Raw genomic sequence first — 16,534 nt, forward strand, 5'->3', positions numbered from 1 at the left:
TTTATTGAAATTTCATTGAATCCACTCTTTGCTCTACTAGTGATATGTTCGCCATGCCATTGGCTGCAACACAATCCCATAGCATGATTGATCCACCCCCATGCTTAATGGTTGGCAAGATGTTCTTTTCCTGAAATTTTGTGCCCTTTTTAATCCACACATAACTTGAGTTCTATTTTAACCTCATCGGTCCACAGGACTTATTTCCAAAATGCATCAGGCTTGTTTACGTGTTTTTTGCATAATTTTGACACAATTTTTTGGTGAGGATGCAGGAGAGGTTTTCTTTTAAACCCTTTACCCCCAAGGGTGGTTTGCACTTTCATGACCAGGGCTAATTTTTACAATTCTGACCACTGTCCCTTTATAAGGTAATAACTCTGGAACGCTTCCATGGATCCCGGTGATTCTGACACTGTTTTCTCGTGACATATTGTACTTCATGTCAGTGGTAAAATTTCATTGATATAACTTGCGTTTATTTGTGGAAAAAAATGGAAATTTGGTGAAAATTTAACAATTTTCCAACTTTGAATTTTTATCCCCTTAAATCAGAGAGATATGGCACACAAAAAACTTAAATAACATTTCCCACATGTTTACTTTACATCAGCACAATTTGGGAACCAAAAATTTTTTTTGTTAGTAAGTTATAAGGGTTAAAAGTTGACCAGCGATTTCTCATTTTTACAACACCATTTTATTTTTTGGGACCAACTTTTTGAATGTTTAAAAAAAAAAAATATAAACATTTAACTTTTTTTCGCAAAAAAAATTACTTCAGGTCCAATTTTTTTATTTTACCAAGGGTAACAGGAGAAATTGGACTGCAAAAGTTATTGTGCAATTTGTCCTGAGTACGCTGATACCTGTTATGTGGGGGGGAAACCACTGTTTTGGCGCATGGCAGAGCTCAGAAGGGAAGGAGCGCCGTTTGACTTTTTCACTGCAAAACTGGTTGGAATTCAGATCGGACGCAATGTCATGTTTGGAGAGCTCCTGATGTGCCTAAACAGTGGAAACCCCCAAAAAGTGACCCAATTTAGGAAACTAGACCCCCCCAAGGAACTAATCTAGATATGTGGTGAGCACTTTGAACCCCCAAGGGCTTCACAGAAGTTTATAACGTACAGCCTTACAATTAAAAAATCATATTTTTTCCCAAAAAAGGTTCTTTTAACCCCCAATTTTTTATTTTCCCAAGGGTAACAGAACCCCAAAAGTTATTGTGCAATTTGTCCTGAGTATGCTGATACCCCACATGTGGGGGTAAATTACTATTTGGGCACATGGCAGAGCTCGGAAGAGAAGCAGCGCCATTTGACTTTTTTGGCTGGAATTGAGATCGGACACCATGTCGCGTTTGGAAAGCCCCTGATGTGCCAAAGCAGTGGAAACGCCCCACAAGTGACCCCATTTTGGAAACTAGCCCCCCCCCCCCCCCCCAAGGAACTAATCTAGATGTGTGGTGAGCACTTTGAACCCCCAAGTGCTTCACAGAAGTTGACAACGCCCGGGTGTGAAAATAAAATAATCGTATTTTTTCCACAAATATGATCTTTTAGTCCCCAATTTTTTTATTTTCCCCAGGGTAAGAGAAGAAATTGGACCCCAAAAGTTGTTGTCCAATTTGTCTTCAGTATGATGATATTCCATATTTGGGAGAAAGCTACTGTATGGGCACACGTCGGGGCTCGGAAGTTAAGTAGTGACATTTTGGAATGCAGACTTTGATGGAATGGTGTGCTGGTGTCATGTTGCCTTTGAAGAGCCCCTCATGTGCCCAAACTGTAGAACCCCCCCATAAGTGACCCCATTTTGGAAACTAGACCACCCAAGGAACTAATCTAGATGTGTGGTGAGCACTTTGAACCCCCCAAGTCCTTCATAGAAGTTTATAAAGCAGAGCCTTGAAAATAAAAAAAAATATTTTTTTCTTAAAAAAATTATTTTTAGCCCACTATATTTTATTTTCACAAGGGTAACAGGATAAATTTGGACCCCAAAAGTTGTTGTCCAGTTTGTCCAGAGTATTCTGGTACCCCATATGTGGGGGTGACCACTGTTTGGGCACACGTTGGGGCTCGGAAGGGAAGTAGTGACGTTTTGGAATGCAGACTTTGATGGAGTGGTCTGCGGGTGTCATGTCGCGTTTGGAGAGCCTCTGATGTGCCTAATCTGTTGAAACCCCCACAAGTGACCCCATTTTGGAAACTAGACCCCCCCAAGGAACTTATTTAGATGTGTGGTGAGCAGTTTGAACCCTCAAGTGCTTCACAGAAGTTTATAAAATAGAGCCATAAAAATAAAAAAATCATTTTTTTTTCCACAAAAATGATATTTTTGCTCCCAATTTTTTATTTTCCCAAGGGTAACAGGAGAAATTGGACCCCAAAAGTTGTTGTTGTAGCCTGAGTAGGCTGATAATTATTTTTGCATCGCTTTATTCTGCGAGTTATAACTTTTTTATTTTTTCGCTGATGACGCTGTGTGGAAGCTCGTTTTTTTGTGGGACAAGATGATGTTTTCAGCGGTATCATGGTTATTTATATCTTTCTTTTTAATTGCGCGTTATTGCACTTTTTGTTCGGCGGTATGATGATAAAGCATTATTTTTTGCTTTGTTTTTTTATTTTTTAAGGTGTTCACTAAAGGGGTTAACTAGTGAGACAGATTTATAGGGCGGGTCGTTATGGGCGAGGAGATACTAAATATGTTTACTTTTATTGTTTTTATTTTTATTTCCAAAAAATGAATTTATTAGGGATATTTATTTTGTGATTTTTTTTTTTTTTTTATAAATTATTTTTACACTTTTTTTTTTTTTTTTTAATTTTTCTTTGTTCCGAGGGGGACATCACCTTCTTGTGTCAGATCGCTGATCTGACACTTCACACAGTGCTGCAGTAGGCTTCCTCCTGTCTGCTCTCTGCATGCACTGAGGAAGCCCCCTCCCTGAAGGCCCCCGCGGCCATCTTGGATCCGGGGGCCTGCAGGGAAGGAGACCGTCGGAGCAGCGCAGCACGTCGCGCTGCTCCATTAGTCTCAAGGAAGCACGGAGGGAGCCCCCTCCCTGCCGATGCTTCCCTAATCCCCCGGTACACTGCGATCATGTTTGATCGCAGTGTTCCAGGGGTTAATGTGTCGGGTGTCAGCTGTGGTAATGAATTGACACCCAGCTGTGATTAGCGGAGCTTCCCCGGGGGCGCCGCTGATCGCGATGACGTACTATCTCGTCCCCGGTCATAGGGGCCCGGGTACCATGGACGGGATAGTACATCAGATATCAGAAAGGGGTTAATGACCCTTCCATGAAGGCCATATTTGTGCAGGTGTCTTTGAACAGTAGTACAATTTACCACAACTGCAAAGTCGGCTAAAACTTTCTGAAGGTCTTTTGCGGTCAAGCGGGGATTCTGATTTGCCTTCTAGCAATCTTACGAGCAGCTCTCACTGAAATTTTGCTTGGTCTTCCAGACCTAATCTTTACCTTCACTGTTCCTATTAACAGCAATTACACCAAAATGAGGAAAGAGCAACTTGAAAACGCTTTTCTATCTTCCTGGGCCTCCACCATTTTCAGAGTGATGAGCAGCTGCTTATAAGAACCCATGACTGTTGTGTTTTGTTTTTTTAACAAGCTTAGAGGAGGCTAGGTTTTTGTAAAGCTGCGAAATTTGCATCACCTGGCCTTTCTTAGCGACGATAGCAAACAAGTCATAACCCTATCAGGCTAATTATGGTCAGAAACCTTGGTCAATGTCATCTAAGTACACAAATCACCAAGGGTGCCCAAAATTTGCATTTTCCATTTTGTAATTTTTAAAATTTTAAAATGATCTTTTTTGCCTAAAGAACAAAGAAAATGTGTCATCTTTAACTTTAGCCCATTTAGAGATATATGTCAAGTGTTTATTTCTGTTAATGTAGATGATTATGGCTTACAGCCAGTGTAAACCCAAAAGTCATTATCTCAATAAATTAGAATAATTAACAGAAAACACCTGCAAAGGCTTCCTAAGAGTTTAAAAAGGTGACTTAGGCCTCTTTCACACTTCAGTTTTTTACAATCAGTCACAATCCGCCAGGTTTTGAAAAAAACGGATCCTCAATTTTCTTTTGAGGATCCGTTTTTTTTCTCCATTGACTTTCATTAATGGCGGATTGTGACGGATTGCTGTCCGTTGCATCCGTTGTTTTTTTTTGAGGATCCGCCAAAAGTTGCTGTCCGTCACCATCCTCAAAGATTTCAAAACGGAGCTTGCAACGTTTTTTTTTCTGGCGGATCCTCCAGACACTCATTTAACCCGAAATTCTCTGTGTCTCTCTCTCGCGCGCGCTCTCTCTCTCTCTCTTCATTTTGCGGATCCGTCAAAAAAACGGATGGGTGGCATCCGTTGTCATCAGTTCTAAAACGGATCCAGCATCCGTCCTTTTGGCGGATTTTGACTGATGCAAAAAACTGAAGTGTGAAAGAGGCCTTAGTCTGTTTCAGTAGGCCCCACAATCATGGGGAAATCAAGGTAGCCTCCATGCCACGCAGCATTGATGCAGTAATTGATGCCAAAGGAGCCCCAACCAAGTATTGAGTGCATTTACTGAATATTCATATCAGTAGGCCAACATTTCAGATTTTAAAATAATTTTTCAAGCTGGTGTTATAAAGTATTCTAATTTACTGATATAATGACTTTTGGGTTTTCATTGGCTGTAAGCCATAATCATCAACATTAACAGAAATAAACACGTGAAATAGATCACTCTGTAATGACTCTATCTATGAGTTTCACTTTTCGTATTGAAGAACTGAAATAAATTAACTTTTTGATGATATTCTAATTTAGTGAGAAGCACCTGTAGCTTGTTCCCAGGCGACTTTCAAAGTATGTTTTCTTTAAAACACCACAGCATTTCATAGTCAAATATACCTGTTGGGGATTATATTGCCAGTGATACATAGTGCCTGTGGATTTGGTAGCATGGATCAGCTGTCAGGTTCACTTTAACATATCTTACCAGAGAAATTTGTTTTATTCTCTGCCAGGACAGAGCTTCCATTTTAAAATGTTTCATTCACAGGTAAAATCTGTGTTCAATGAATAAAAATGTCACATTACGAGCGTAGACTCTTTTCAATAGTACTGTATCTGTCATCTCCTATGTAGCAGGGAAGGAGCTCCCTCCAGTCCAGCAGGAGAGAAGCAGATGTGTCTCTGATAAGATATATTACAAAGTTGCTTGTTTTCATGTGTACTATTGATTTCTGAAATAAAAATTTAAGCAAAGGTAAGTTTTTTTTAAGGTATTTTCGCATAGCAAACGTTGTTTCATGAATAAGCTGATCACTTCAAAATCCTGTACAATCTAATGGTAGCATGGTAAGCCCTTTTCACACTGCATATCTGTAGTGGGCAACGACATTTTAGGGGGATTTCAGTGGAGTTGCAGAAACTCAGTGTGAACAGCTACTTATAGATCAGAAGTATATGAACAGATTGATATGTAGGTCTTTGGAAAAAGATTATAGAGTATAACTTGCATTTTATTATTTGGAATCCCTCACAGTTCTAAGCTGTCAAGGGGGCAGTGAATCACTGATTAGGACCATCTCTTTAACCCCTTATCAACTCTTAACTGGTTGTGAGAGGTAGGGGGCTACATCTCACTCCATTGCCTACCTTTTCCCTGCTATAATTGCAAGGTGTAGATGGTTGTCATAACGACCTAAGCCTAGGTCAAAGAATGACCTTTGAGACTGCCATGTACGGTGGCCTATTAGACTCTGCTTATGTATAGATTCACAAATTTGTGAGTGCCACCATCTGAGAGAAATCAACCAATTTTTCTCTCACATGTCATCCTTGTTATAGCAATATTTTTCTCATCCCTTTTTTTCACTAACCTAGTTAGAATGTGCAAACTTTTTTATGCATTGACTGTTAACAATGTATGAGTTAAAAAACAAATGAATCCGGAATGGAAATCTGAATTACAAAGCCCATCTTCCTAGTTTCATCCGTGTCTCACGAATACCCATAGACTTTAATGGCCGAGTCTGATTTGCAAAATCTGATCAGAATTGGACATGGACATTCCAGTAGACCTGAGGCATTGATCCTTTTTTTAAAATTGATGTGTGTGTATGGCAAAATGAAATGAAACTATCGGTCAGTGTTCTGTCTGAGAAACCGCACTAGGAAATGTCACACGGATGTGTGAATGTAGCCTTATACTGACAGATCTAATACCCCACAATAAGTAAGTACTGCAGGATATTAGACTAGCAATCTAAAATGTTCAAGTCCAAAGGGACTAAGTAACAAAAAATATATATAATATAGACACAGCTCTGGCAAAAGTTAAAGAGACCACCACATCAAAACTGTCATGGGCAGCCCAATCTCCAGACCTGAACCTCATTGAAAACCTCTGGAATGTAATCAAGAGGATGATGGATAGTCAAAAGCCATCAAACAAAGAAGAACTGCTTAAATGTTTGCAGCAGAAGCAGTGTGAAAGACTGGTGGCAAGCATACCAAGATGAAAGCTGTGATTAAAAATCATGGTTATTCCACAAAATACTGATTTCAGATATCTTCCTGAGTTAAAACCGTTAGTATTGTTGTTTCTAATTTGATTATGAACTTGTTTTATTTGCATTATTTGAAGTCTGAAAGCACTGTTTTTTTTATTTTGACCATTTTTCTTTGTCAGAAAAAAAAGAAAAATTTATTGCTTGGAAATTCAAAGACATGTCAGAAGTTTATAGACTAAAAGAACAATTTACATTTTACTCAAAAATATACCTATAAAGAGAAAAATCAGACAAGTTGAACATTTGAATGTGGTCTCTTAAATTTTTGCCAGAGCTGTATATATCACGGAACATGTTTCTCCAATAAAATGACATGTAAAAAAAAGTACACACTCTGCAAAAGTTTTAGGAAAGTGTGGATAAAAAGATGTTTATCAATTATTTGTATCAATAAACCAAAGAGAATTCTAAATCAAAGCAATATTTAACCAGCATTTGCTAAGTACACTTGCAAACAGTTTTTTTTTTTTTTTTTTAAGTAAATCAGCAGGGAGGTTGTTCCAAACATTTTGGAAAATTAACCTCAGATCATGTATGAATGTAGACTTGTGCAAATCCTTCTGTCTCCATGTAATTCTACACAGACTTGATGCCGGAATCAGGAGTCTGTGGAGTCACATCATCACTTCAAAGACTCTTTGTTCTTCTTTATTTTGAAAATCTATTTTTAATCTCCTTGGCTGTATGTTTAGGGTCCTTAGCTTGATGTATAGTAAATTTGGAGCCAATCACATGTCCCCCTGATGGTATTGTTTGATGGATAAGCATCTGCCTTTATTTTTCAGCATTGAGGACATTTTTAATCTTGACAACATCTCCAAATGCAGCAAATAAACTTGCAAGGAACCTCCACCATGCTTTACTTTAACTGAGACATACCACTATCCAACCAGTAGGCAAAGATGCTGCCTTTTGATACTGCCATTTTTTTGTACCCCAGTTCCTCTGATTTCATACATAATAATTGAGTTTCTTGGCCACAATTCCATCTCAAAGGCATGGCCTTTTCCTGCAGTTTTGTCACGAAGACTTTTTCTGGAAAGACTTCTCCGACCAGTAGATGGACGTAACAGGGTTTGACTGGTTGCTGCCACTTCTGAGCTGATGACATTGCTGTACATTTTGTGAAATAAATAGGAAGCATGATGTGTCTTTTATCTGGTGCACTAAGTTTCCTATGTCTATGAACTTCACAACGAAGCCTGTTTTCACCTTCCTGACCAGGCCAATTTTTACAGTTCTGACCAGTTTCACTTTGAGGTAATAACTCTAGAACGCTTCAGTGGATCCCACTGATTCTGAGACTGTTTTTGCACAACTATTTTTTTAGGGTCCACCTCAAACTTGAAGTGACTTTAAGGGGCCTATATGACAGAAAATACCCAAAAGTTTCACCATTCTAAAAACTGCACCCCTTAAAGTACTCAAAACCACATTCAAGAAGTTTATTAACCCTTCAGGTGCTTCACAGGAATTTGTGGAATGTGGAAGGGAAAAAAAAAATTCCTTAACACCTCTTTTTTTTTTTTTACTTTCTCAAGAGTAACATGAGACAATGGACCATACAAATTGTTGTGCATTTTATCCTGTGCATGCCGATACCCCATAAGTGGGAGAAATCTACTGTTTGGGCACACGGCAGGGCTCCGAAGGGAAGGAGCGCCATTTCACTTTTTGAATGTAAAATTTACTGGCATAATTAGTGGACGCCATGTCATGTTTGGAGAGCCCATGATGTGCCTAAACAGTGGAACCCCCCCCCACAAGTGACACCATTTTGAAAAGTAGACAACTTAGGGATCTTATGTAGATGTGTATTGAGCACCTTGAACCCACAGGTGCTTCTCAAAAGTTTATAATGTAGAACAGTGAAAATAAAAAAAAACACATTTTTCCCAGATGAATCTTTTTTTGATCCAAATTTTTCTTTTTCATAGGGGTAAAAGGAGGGATTGCTCTATACAATGCCTTGTGCAATTTCTCATGAGTGCACAGATATCCATTATGTGGAGGAAAACAACTGTTTGGGTGCACGGCAGGACTTGGGAGTGAAGTAGCACCATTTGTGAGTTTTTGAAAGTAAAATTTACTGAAATAATTAGCGGATGCCATGTCACATTTGGAGAGCCCCTGATGTGCCTAAACAGTGGAACCCCCCCACAAGTGACATCAATTTTGAAACTAGACCCCTTTGGGAACTTATCTAGATGTGTATTGAACACCTTGAACCTCCTGGTGCTTTATAATGTTAAGCCGTGAAATTTAAAAAAAAAAAAAAAAATCACATTTTTCCTGTAAAAATATTTTTTAGCTACACATTTTGTATTTTCACAAGAGTAACAGGGGAAAATAAACACCACAATTTGTTGTGCAATTTCTCCTGAGTTCACCGAGAGCGCATATTGTCGTTGAAAACTACTTTTGAGGCACGGTGCAAAGCTCAGAAGGTAAGAAACGCCATATTACAGTGCAGATTTTGCTGCACTTGTTTGAGGGTGCTATGTTACCCTGGCAGAGCCCCTGAAGTGCCAACACAGCAGAACCCCCATAAGTGACCCAGTTTTACAAATTAAACCTCTCATTGAATTCATCCAGGGGTGCAGTGATTATATTGACACCACAGGTGTGTCACAGACTTTTATACCATTGAGCAGTGAAGATAAAATAATTCACCAAGATTGTGTGTTAGCCCCAAGTTTGACATTTTCATACTGGGAAATGGGTAAAAATGGCAACAAAATTTGTTCCACAGTTTCTATTAAACGTGGCAATGCCCCATATGTGGCTGACCCGAAGAATAAAGCTGCCTTTCCAGTTTCACTACACGCGGAATGTAATAAAACCCTCCCAAAAAACAATTTCTAAATTGCTGTTTTTTTGTTAATTCTGTCTCCCAAAAATTGGAAGAGAAGGCGAGTTTGCAATTTTCACTTAGCAACATCCACTTTGGGTCAGTAAGATTACAGCGATACCCAATTTATGTAGTTTTTTATGTTTTGCCGCTTTTACACAATAAAAACTATTTTATAGAAAATATAATTATTTTTGCATCGCTTTATTCTGAGAGCTATAACTTTTTTATTTTTCCGCTGATGGAGCTGTATGGCGGCTCGTTTTTTGCGGGACAACATGACGTTTCAGCAGTACCATTTTTATTTACATTAGTCTTTTTGATTGGGTTTTATGCACATTTTGTTCGGAGTTATGATAAAGCAGTTATTTGCCTCGTTTTTATATTTTTTTACGGTTTTCACTGAAGGGGTTAACTGGTGGGGCAGTTTTATAGAGCGGGTCGAACTTTTTTACATTGTCCCAGGATGGGACATCGCCGATCTGATTTTCTGCAATGCATCTGCACTGCAGAACATCGGAGGTGTGTCTGACAGGCAGGGAAGAAGTCTCATGTCCTGCTATGAGCAGGCACTAAGAAGCCACCTTCCCTGAAGTATTCCGCGTCCATCTTGCGGCCGGGAGTCTCCATGGAGATGATCAAGACAACGCCATTGCATCGTGTTATCCTGATGGAAGCACGCAGGGAGACCACTCCCTGTGCGATGCTCCTCGATGTCACTCTCACTAGTGACAGCGTCATCGGAGGGGTTTAAATTCCCTAGATCGGTGCTAGCACTGATCGTGGATGTTGCTGCGGGGTGTTATCTCTCATATAGACCTTACACCAGCACCCGATTGCCGCAGCGCTCAGTGTGAGCCTGTGCGATCAGTGCGCCATACCTGTACTGCTTTTTGCGAGAATGCAGCTCCCGCAGAGCAGTACATGTACGACGCATGTCGGGAAGAGGTTAAACGTTGCCCATTTCTTAGTGCTTCTTCAAAAGAGCTTGAACTGCATATCTTGAAATCCCAGTCTGCTTTAAAATCTTTCATTGGGAGTGACCTTTCTCATGAAGTATAATTACCCTGTGGAGTTTGAGCTTGTGCACATGTTGCTGATTTGGTGCATTTTTGCCATGCAGATTTTGCTAGCAAGACCTGAAGCAATGCTGATGACAGCAAAGTGAGCGAGAAACCTTAAGTGTCATGCACACGTTGAGTACTTTTAACATGCAGATTTTGTCCAGAAAATAATCTTAAGCATGTCAATTCTCTGTGCATAGACCCTATCACAGTGATCAAAATAAAAAAAAATAGTAAATCAAACCCCCCTTTATCACCCCCTTAGTTAGGGAAAAATAATACAATTTAAAAAATGTATTTATTTCCATTTTCCCATTAAGGTTAGAGTTGGGGCTAAAGTTAGAGTTGGGGCTAAAGATAGGGTCAGAGTTGGGGCTAAGGTTAGGATTGGGATTACGATTACGGTTGGGATTAGGGTTAGGTTTGTGGTTAGGGTTAGGGTTGGAGTTAGAATTGGGGGGGTTTCCACTGTTTAGGTACATCAGGGGGGACATGGCGTCTGATCTCAATTTCGGCCAATTCTGCATTGAAAAAGTCAAACAGTGCACCTTCCCTTCTGAGCTCTGCTGTGCGCCCAAACAGGGATTTACCCCCACATATGGGGTATCGGCGTACTCAGGACAAATTGGACAACTTTTTGTGTCCAAGTTCTCCTATTACCCTTGTGAAAATAAAAAACTGGGGCAAAAATATCATTTTTCTAAAAAAAAAAAAAAAATATGATTTTTTTTTTTACGGCTCTACGTTCTAAACTTCTGTGAAGCACTTGGGGGTTCAAAGTGCCCACCACACATCTAGAAAAGTTCCTTAGGGGGTCTACTTTCCAAAATGGTGTCACTTGTGGGGATATCCACTGTCTAGGCACATCAGGGGCTCTCCAAATGCAACATGGCATCCGATCTCAATTCCAGCCAATTTTGCATTGAAAAGTCAAACGTCCTTCCTTCCCTTACATGCTCTGCTGTGCGCCCAAACAGTGGTTTTCCTGCATATATGGGGTATAGGCGTACTCAGGACAAATTGTACAACAACTTTTGGCATCCAATTTCTCCTGTTACCCTTGGTAAAATAAAAAAAATTGGATCTGAAGTAAATTTTTTGTGAAAAAAGTTAAATGCTAATTTGTTATTAAACAATCCAAAAATTCCTGTGAAGCACCTGAAAGGTTAATAAACTTCTTGAATGTGATTTTGAGCACCTTCAGGGGTGCAGTTTTTAGAATGGTGTACTTTTGGGTATTTTCTATCATATAGGCCCCTCAAAGTGACTTAAAAAAATGTTCATAATTGAGAGTCCTCAGTGGTTGATACCTTTTAGTGGCTAACTGAAAAGATGGTAACACATTGCAAGCTTTCGAGACTACTCAGGTCTCTTCATCAGGCATTGACTAGTACAACATCTGAAGAATCCCATATATATGCACAACACAGCACAGAAAAAATGCAATAGATAAGACAAGTGACGTGAAGCAGAATTATCATTATGGGATAGGGAGAAACATAAATATTGGACTAGTTCATAGATATGGAGTCTGGATGTTTTATTGTCATCTGATTGGGGTCTCCTAATGTGTTGTGATGCCCCCACAAGGTCTTCGGAGCAAATTCCTTAATTGATGTAAAAAGACATAAATCCATGCGACACATTCATTCCAGCACTGAGAGTGTCAAAGGTCGTCATAAATTTATACTCCCAGACCCTCCTGTCTCTCTGAGATGTGAAGTTACTTTTCAATACCAGTAATTTCAGTAATTTCATATCCATGGTGTTGTTGTGATCAGGCATACAAAAATGTTTTTCCACAGGTAGATCCATTCTTTTTTCTCCTATTGTGTGACGACAAGCATTCATCCTTGTTCTAAGCTTTTGCCCTGTCTCCCCCACATACAGACCCCCAGTTGGACATTTAATACAAATAATTAAGTACACCACATTAGATGTAATGCAGCTGAAAGTATCTGGGATCTTGTAGTCCTGATGTGAATTGGGGATCTTTATCGTGTCCGTGGTCATTATAAATGGACAGGTTTTACAATTTTTCTGGTTGCAAGGAAAGGTTCCTGCAGCTGTTGGAGAGGACAGGGAGCTTCTGACAATGATGCTTCTTAGATTTGGGGGCTGCCTAAAGCACAGTAGTGGGGGGTCTGGAAAAATGGATTGTAATCGGGCATCTGTTTGTAGTAAAGGTTGTAATTTATATACATCTTTCCTGTGTTAAAAAAAATGATGTTGTAAATATGAGAAATCACTGTTTAACTTTTAACCCTTCTAACTTTCTAACAAAAAAGTGCTGATTTAAAGTAAACATGTGGAAAATGTTACTTATTAAATATTTTATGTGACATATCTCTGACATATCTTTGATTTTTTAAGGGCATGAAAATTCAAAGTTGGAAAATTGCAAAATTTTCGCCAAATTTCCGTTTTCCCAAATAAACGCAAGTCATATCAAAGAAATTTTACAACTTTGATGAAGTACAATATGGCACGAGAAAGCAATGTCAGAATCACCAGGATCCATGGAAGTGTTCCTGAGTTATTACCTCATAAAACGACCGTGGTCAGAATGTTAAAAATTGTCCTGGTCATTAACATGCAAACCACCCTTGGGGGTAAAGGGGTTAAAGGGAATCTGTCACTAGGATTGTAATGCACGTGGTAGTGGAACCACTATTTCATGGACTGAGCAGAGACTGGAGGAGCGTCATAAGGCGAACACCTGACTCTTTGCTAGAGCCTCTATGGTGTGGAAGGACTTGGCTCCTTATGGACGACAGATGATACTCCAGGACAGACTTTGGATACATGGCAGCTGACCCCCAAAGGGTTAGGAAGCTGGAACGGCTAGGAATGGATGGAGCTGGACAAGTACTGGCAGACTCGGCTGACATACAAGTGTGCACGGCAGGCACTGCTGGTATACAGATGGACAAGGCAGCAGGCATAGCTGCTATACAGGCAGTTAATTTATTTCAGTTCTTCAATGCAAAAAGAGAAAGTCATATAGAATCATTACAAACAGAGTGATGTATTTCAAGTGTTTATTTCTGTTAATGTTGATGATTATGGCTTAAAGCCAGTGAAAACTCAAACATCATTATCTCAGTAAATCAGAATACTTTATAACACAAGTTTGACAAATGATTTTGAAATCTGAAATGTTGGCTTACTGAAATGTATGTTCAGTAAATGCACTTAAAGAGAATCTGTCACCCTTTTTTTGGACTATGAGCTGCCGACATCGACATCAGGGGCTTATCTACAGCATTCTGTAATGCTGTAGATAAGCCCCCGATGTAAACTGAAAGATAAGGAAAAAGAGATTATACTCACCCTGGCGTCCGGTCCGATGGGTGTCGCCGTCCGGTCCGGCACCTCCCATCTTAATACGATGCCGTCCTCTTCCCTTCCTGTCGTGGCTCCGGCGCAGGCGCACTGCTCTGCCCTGTTGAAGGCAGAGCAGAGTCCTGCAGTGCGCAGGCGCCGGGAGAGGTTCTGCACACTGCAGTATTCTGCTCTGCCCTCAACAGGGCAGAGCAGTGCACCTGCGCTGGAGCCACGACAGGAAGGAAGAAGAGGATGGCATCGTTTGAAGATAGGAGGCGCCAGACCGGACGGCGACACCCATCGGACCGGACGACGGGGTGAGTATAATCTAACTCTTTTTTTCTTATCAGGTTATATCGGAGGCTTATCTACAGCATTACAGAATGCTGTAGATAAGCCCCTGATGTTGATGCCGGCAGCTCATAGTCCAAAAAAAGGGTGACAGATTCCCTTTAATACTTGGTTGGGGCTCTTGCATCAATTACTGCATCAATGCAGCGTGGCATGGAGGCGATCAGCCTGTGGCACTGCTGAGGTGTTGTGGAAGCCCAAGTTTCTTTGATAGCAGCTTTCAGCTCATCTACATTGTTGGATCTGGTTTCTCTCTTCTCCCTATTTACAGTACACCATAGATTCTCTATGGGGTTAAGGTCAGGTGAGTTTGCTGGCCAATCAAGCACAGTGATGCTGTTGTTTTTAAACCAGGTATTGGTACTTTTGGCAGTGTAGACAGGTGCCAAGTCCTGCTGGAGAGTGAAATTTCCCTCTGCAAAAAGCTAGTTGGCAGAGGGAAGCATGAAGTGTTCTAACATTTCCTGGTAGACGGGTGTGCTGACTTTGGCCTTGATATAGCACAGTAGACCTACACAAGCAGATTACATGGCTACCCAAATCATCACTGATTGTGGAAACTTCACACTAGACCTCAAGCTGCTTGGATTGTTTACCTATCCACTCTTCCTTCAGACTCTGGGACCTTGATTTCCAAATGAAATGCAAAATTTACTTTCATCTTGGACCACTGAGTAACAGTCCAGTTCTTTTTCTCCTTGACCCAGGTAAGATGCTTCTGGTGTTGTCTATTGGTCATGAATGGCTTGACACAAGGAATACGACACGTATCCCATGTCCTGGATACGTCTGTGTGTGGTGGCTCTTGAAGCAATGACTCCAGCAGCAGTCCACTCTTTGTGAATCTCCCCCAAATTTTTGATTGACCTTTTCTTAACAAACCTTTTAAGGCTCCAGTTAGCCCGGTTGCTTGTACAACTTTTTCAACCACACTTTTTCCTTCCTCTCAACTTTCCCTTAATATGCTTGGATATAGCAATCTGTGAACAGCCAGCTTCTTTAGCAATGACATTTTGTGGCTTACCCTCCTTGTGACGTGTGTCAATGACTGCCTTCTGAACATCTGTCATGTCAGCAGGCTTTCCCATGATTGTGGAGCCTACTGAAACAGACTAAGGGACCTTTTCAAATGCTTAGGAAGCCTTTGCAGGTGTTGTTTTGTTAATTATTCTAATAACACTTGAAATAGATCACTCTGTCATGACTATATAATATTAGTTTTACTTTTTGATGATAGTCTTATTTTGTGAGAAGCACCTGTAAGCATCTCCCAGCTATTTGCTGGGGACACTTTAGGACAATGCATGTTGTCTCTATAAAAGACCGGGAGTGCATGTGCACCCTAAGCACAGTGCTCGGCCATCTGCCAGACGTGCACAGACCCCGGGAAACCGCAGCAGCAAGAGGAAGTCAGAGTGGATGAGAATCGCGTAGGTATGCCGATGCTACAGTACCTACCCCCTTTATGCCCCCTCTTCGAATCCGCAAGAAATCTCTCTGGCAGGAGCAGGACATGAATGTTCTCCTTGGCCTCCCACAACCTCTGCTCGGGATCGAACTCCTTCCAGTCTACTAGAAAAAAAGGTTTTTTCTCTTACCCTTGTAGTAGCCAGAATATTCTCTACCTCGAAGACATCTTCTGAGCTGACCGTAGCAGGAGCGGTACCCGGGTCCTTGAATAAGGAGCTTAAGAGGACAAGCTTGAGATGAGAAATGTGGAAGGAGTTGGGGATACGTAAAGAGGCCTGGAGCTTGACCTTTTAGAATACAGTATTTGTGTCACAGTTCCACACCTCAGGGTGTCTGTGATGCAATTAGTGACAGCTTGGCCATCCAATCCGGTACAGGGTCGTACTGAAGCTGTCAGTACTGTGATTGACAGCTTGGCCATCCAGTGTGATTCAGGGGCGTGCTGAGCTGTCTGTGTGTTTATTGACAGCTCAACTAACCAATCTGTGACTGGTGTCAGCTGTCTCATGTTCATGATACCAAATAAGGCTGGTTTTACACTTGCCGTATTTTTGTGGCCCCAATAGATTTCTATGGGGCCGCAAAATCGGCCCGCAAGAATTAGTAGGAGGGCCATGCTCCATATGGCCGTGAGGGCCGTTTTTGCGGCCACAATGCATTTCAGTGGGACCTCAAAAACGGCAATCCTAGACGGTTTAGGCTGCTTTTACACATGCCGGGTTTTATGCGGCTCAAAAATCGCGGAAAAACGGGCCGCATGAAACCCGTCATGTGTAAAAGCATGAATTTTCCAGAACACTGCCAGACGTACATTCATCCTGTGAGGTTTGTGCTTTGGGCTGTCCTGTGCCTTGAGTTCTATACAGTTGTGGCCAA

General features: G+C 40.8%; 1 protein-coding gene across 5 annotated transcripts in view; it reads left to right on the forward strand.

Annotated features, from left to right (window-relative positions):
* Positions 1-16,534, forward strand: part of MEIOC (meiosis specific with coiled-coil domain) — a 206,715-nt gene that overhangs the window by 158,750 nt on the left and 31,431 nt on the right. Inside the window, exon 6 of one of the 5 annotated variants that reach the window (XM_073572855.1) lies at positions 7,381-7,752. The exons of the other annotated variants lie outside the window; for them this stretch is intronic. Coding sequence (XP_073428956.1) covers positions 7,381-7,386 — 6 coding nt within the window. The 3' untranslated portion in view covers positions 7,387-7,752. Of the gene's footprint in view, positions 1-7,380; positions 7,753-16,534 lie in introns of those variants that run through there. 5 annotated transcript variants of the gene reach the window in all.

Source organism: Dendrobates tinctorius, unplaced genomic scaffold (assembly GCF_039654945.1).
Source record: "Dendrobates tinctorius isolate UK_male_01 unplaced genomic scaffold, ASM3965494v1 ptg000032l, whole genome shotgun sequence".
NCBI lineage: Eukaryota > Metazoa > Chordata > Amphibia > Anura > Dendrobatidae > Dendrobates > Dendrobates tinctorius.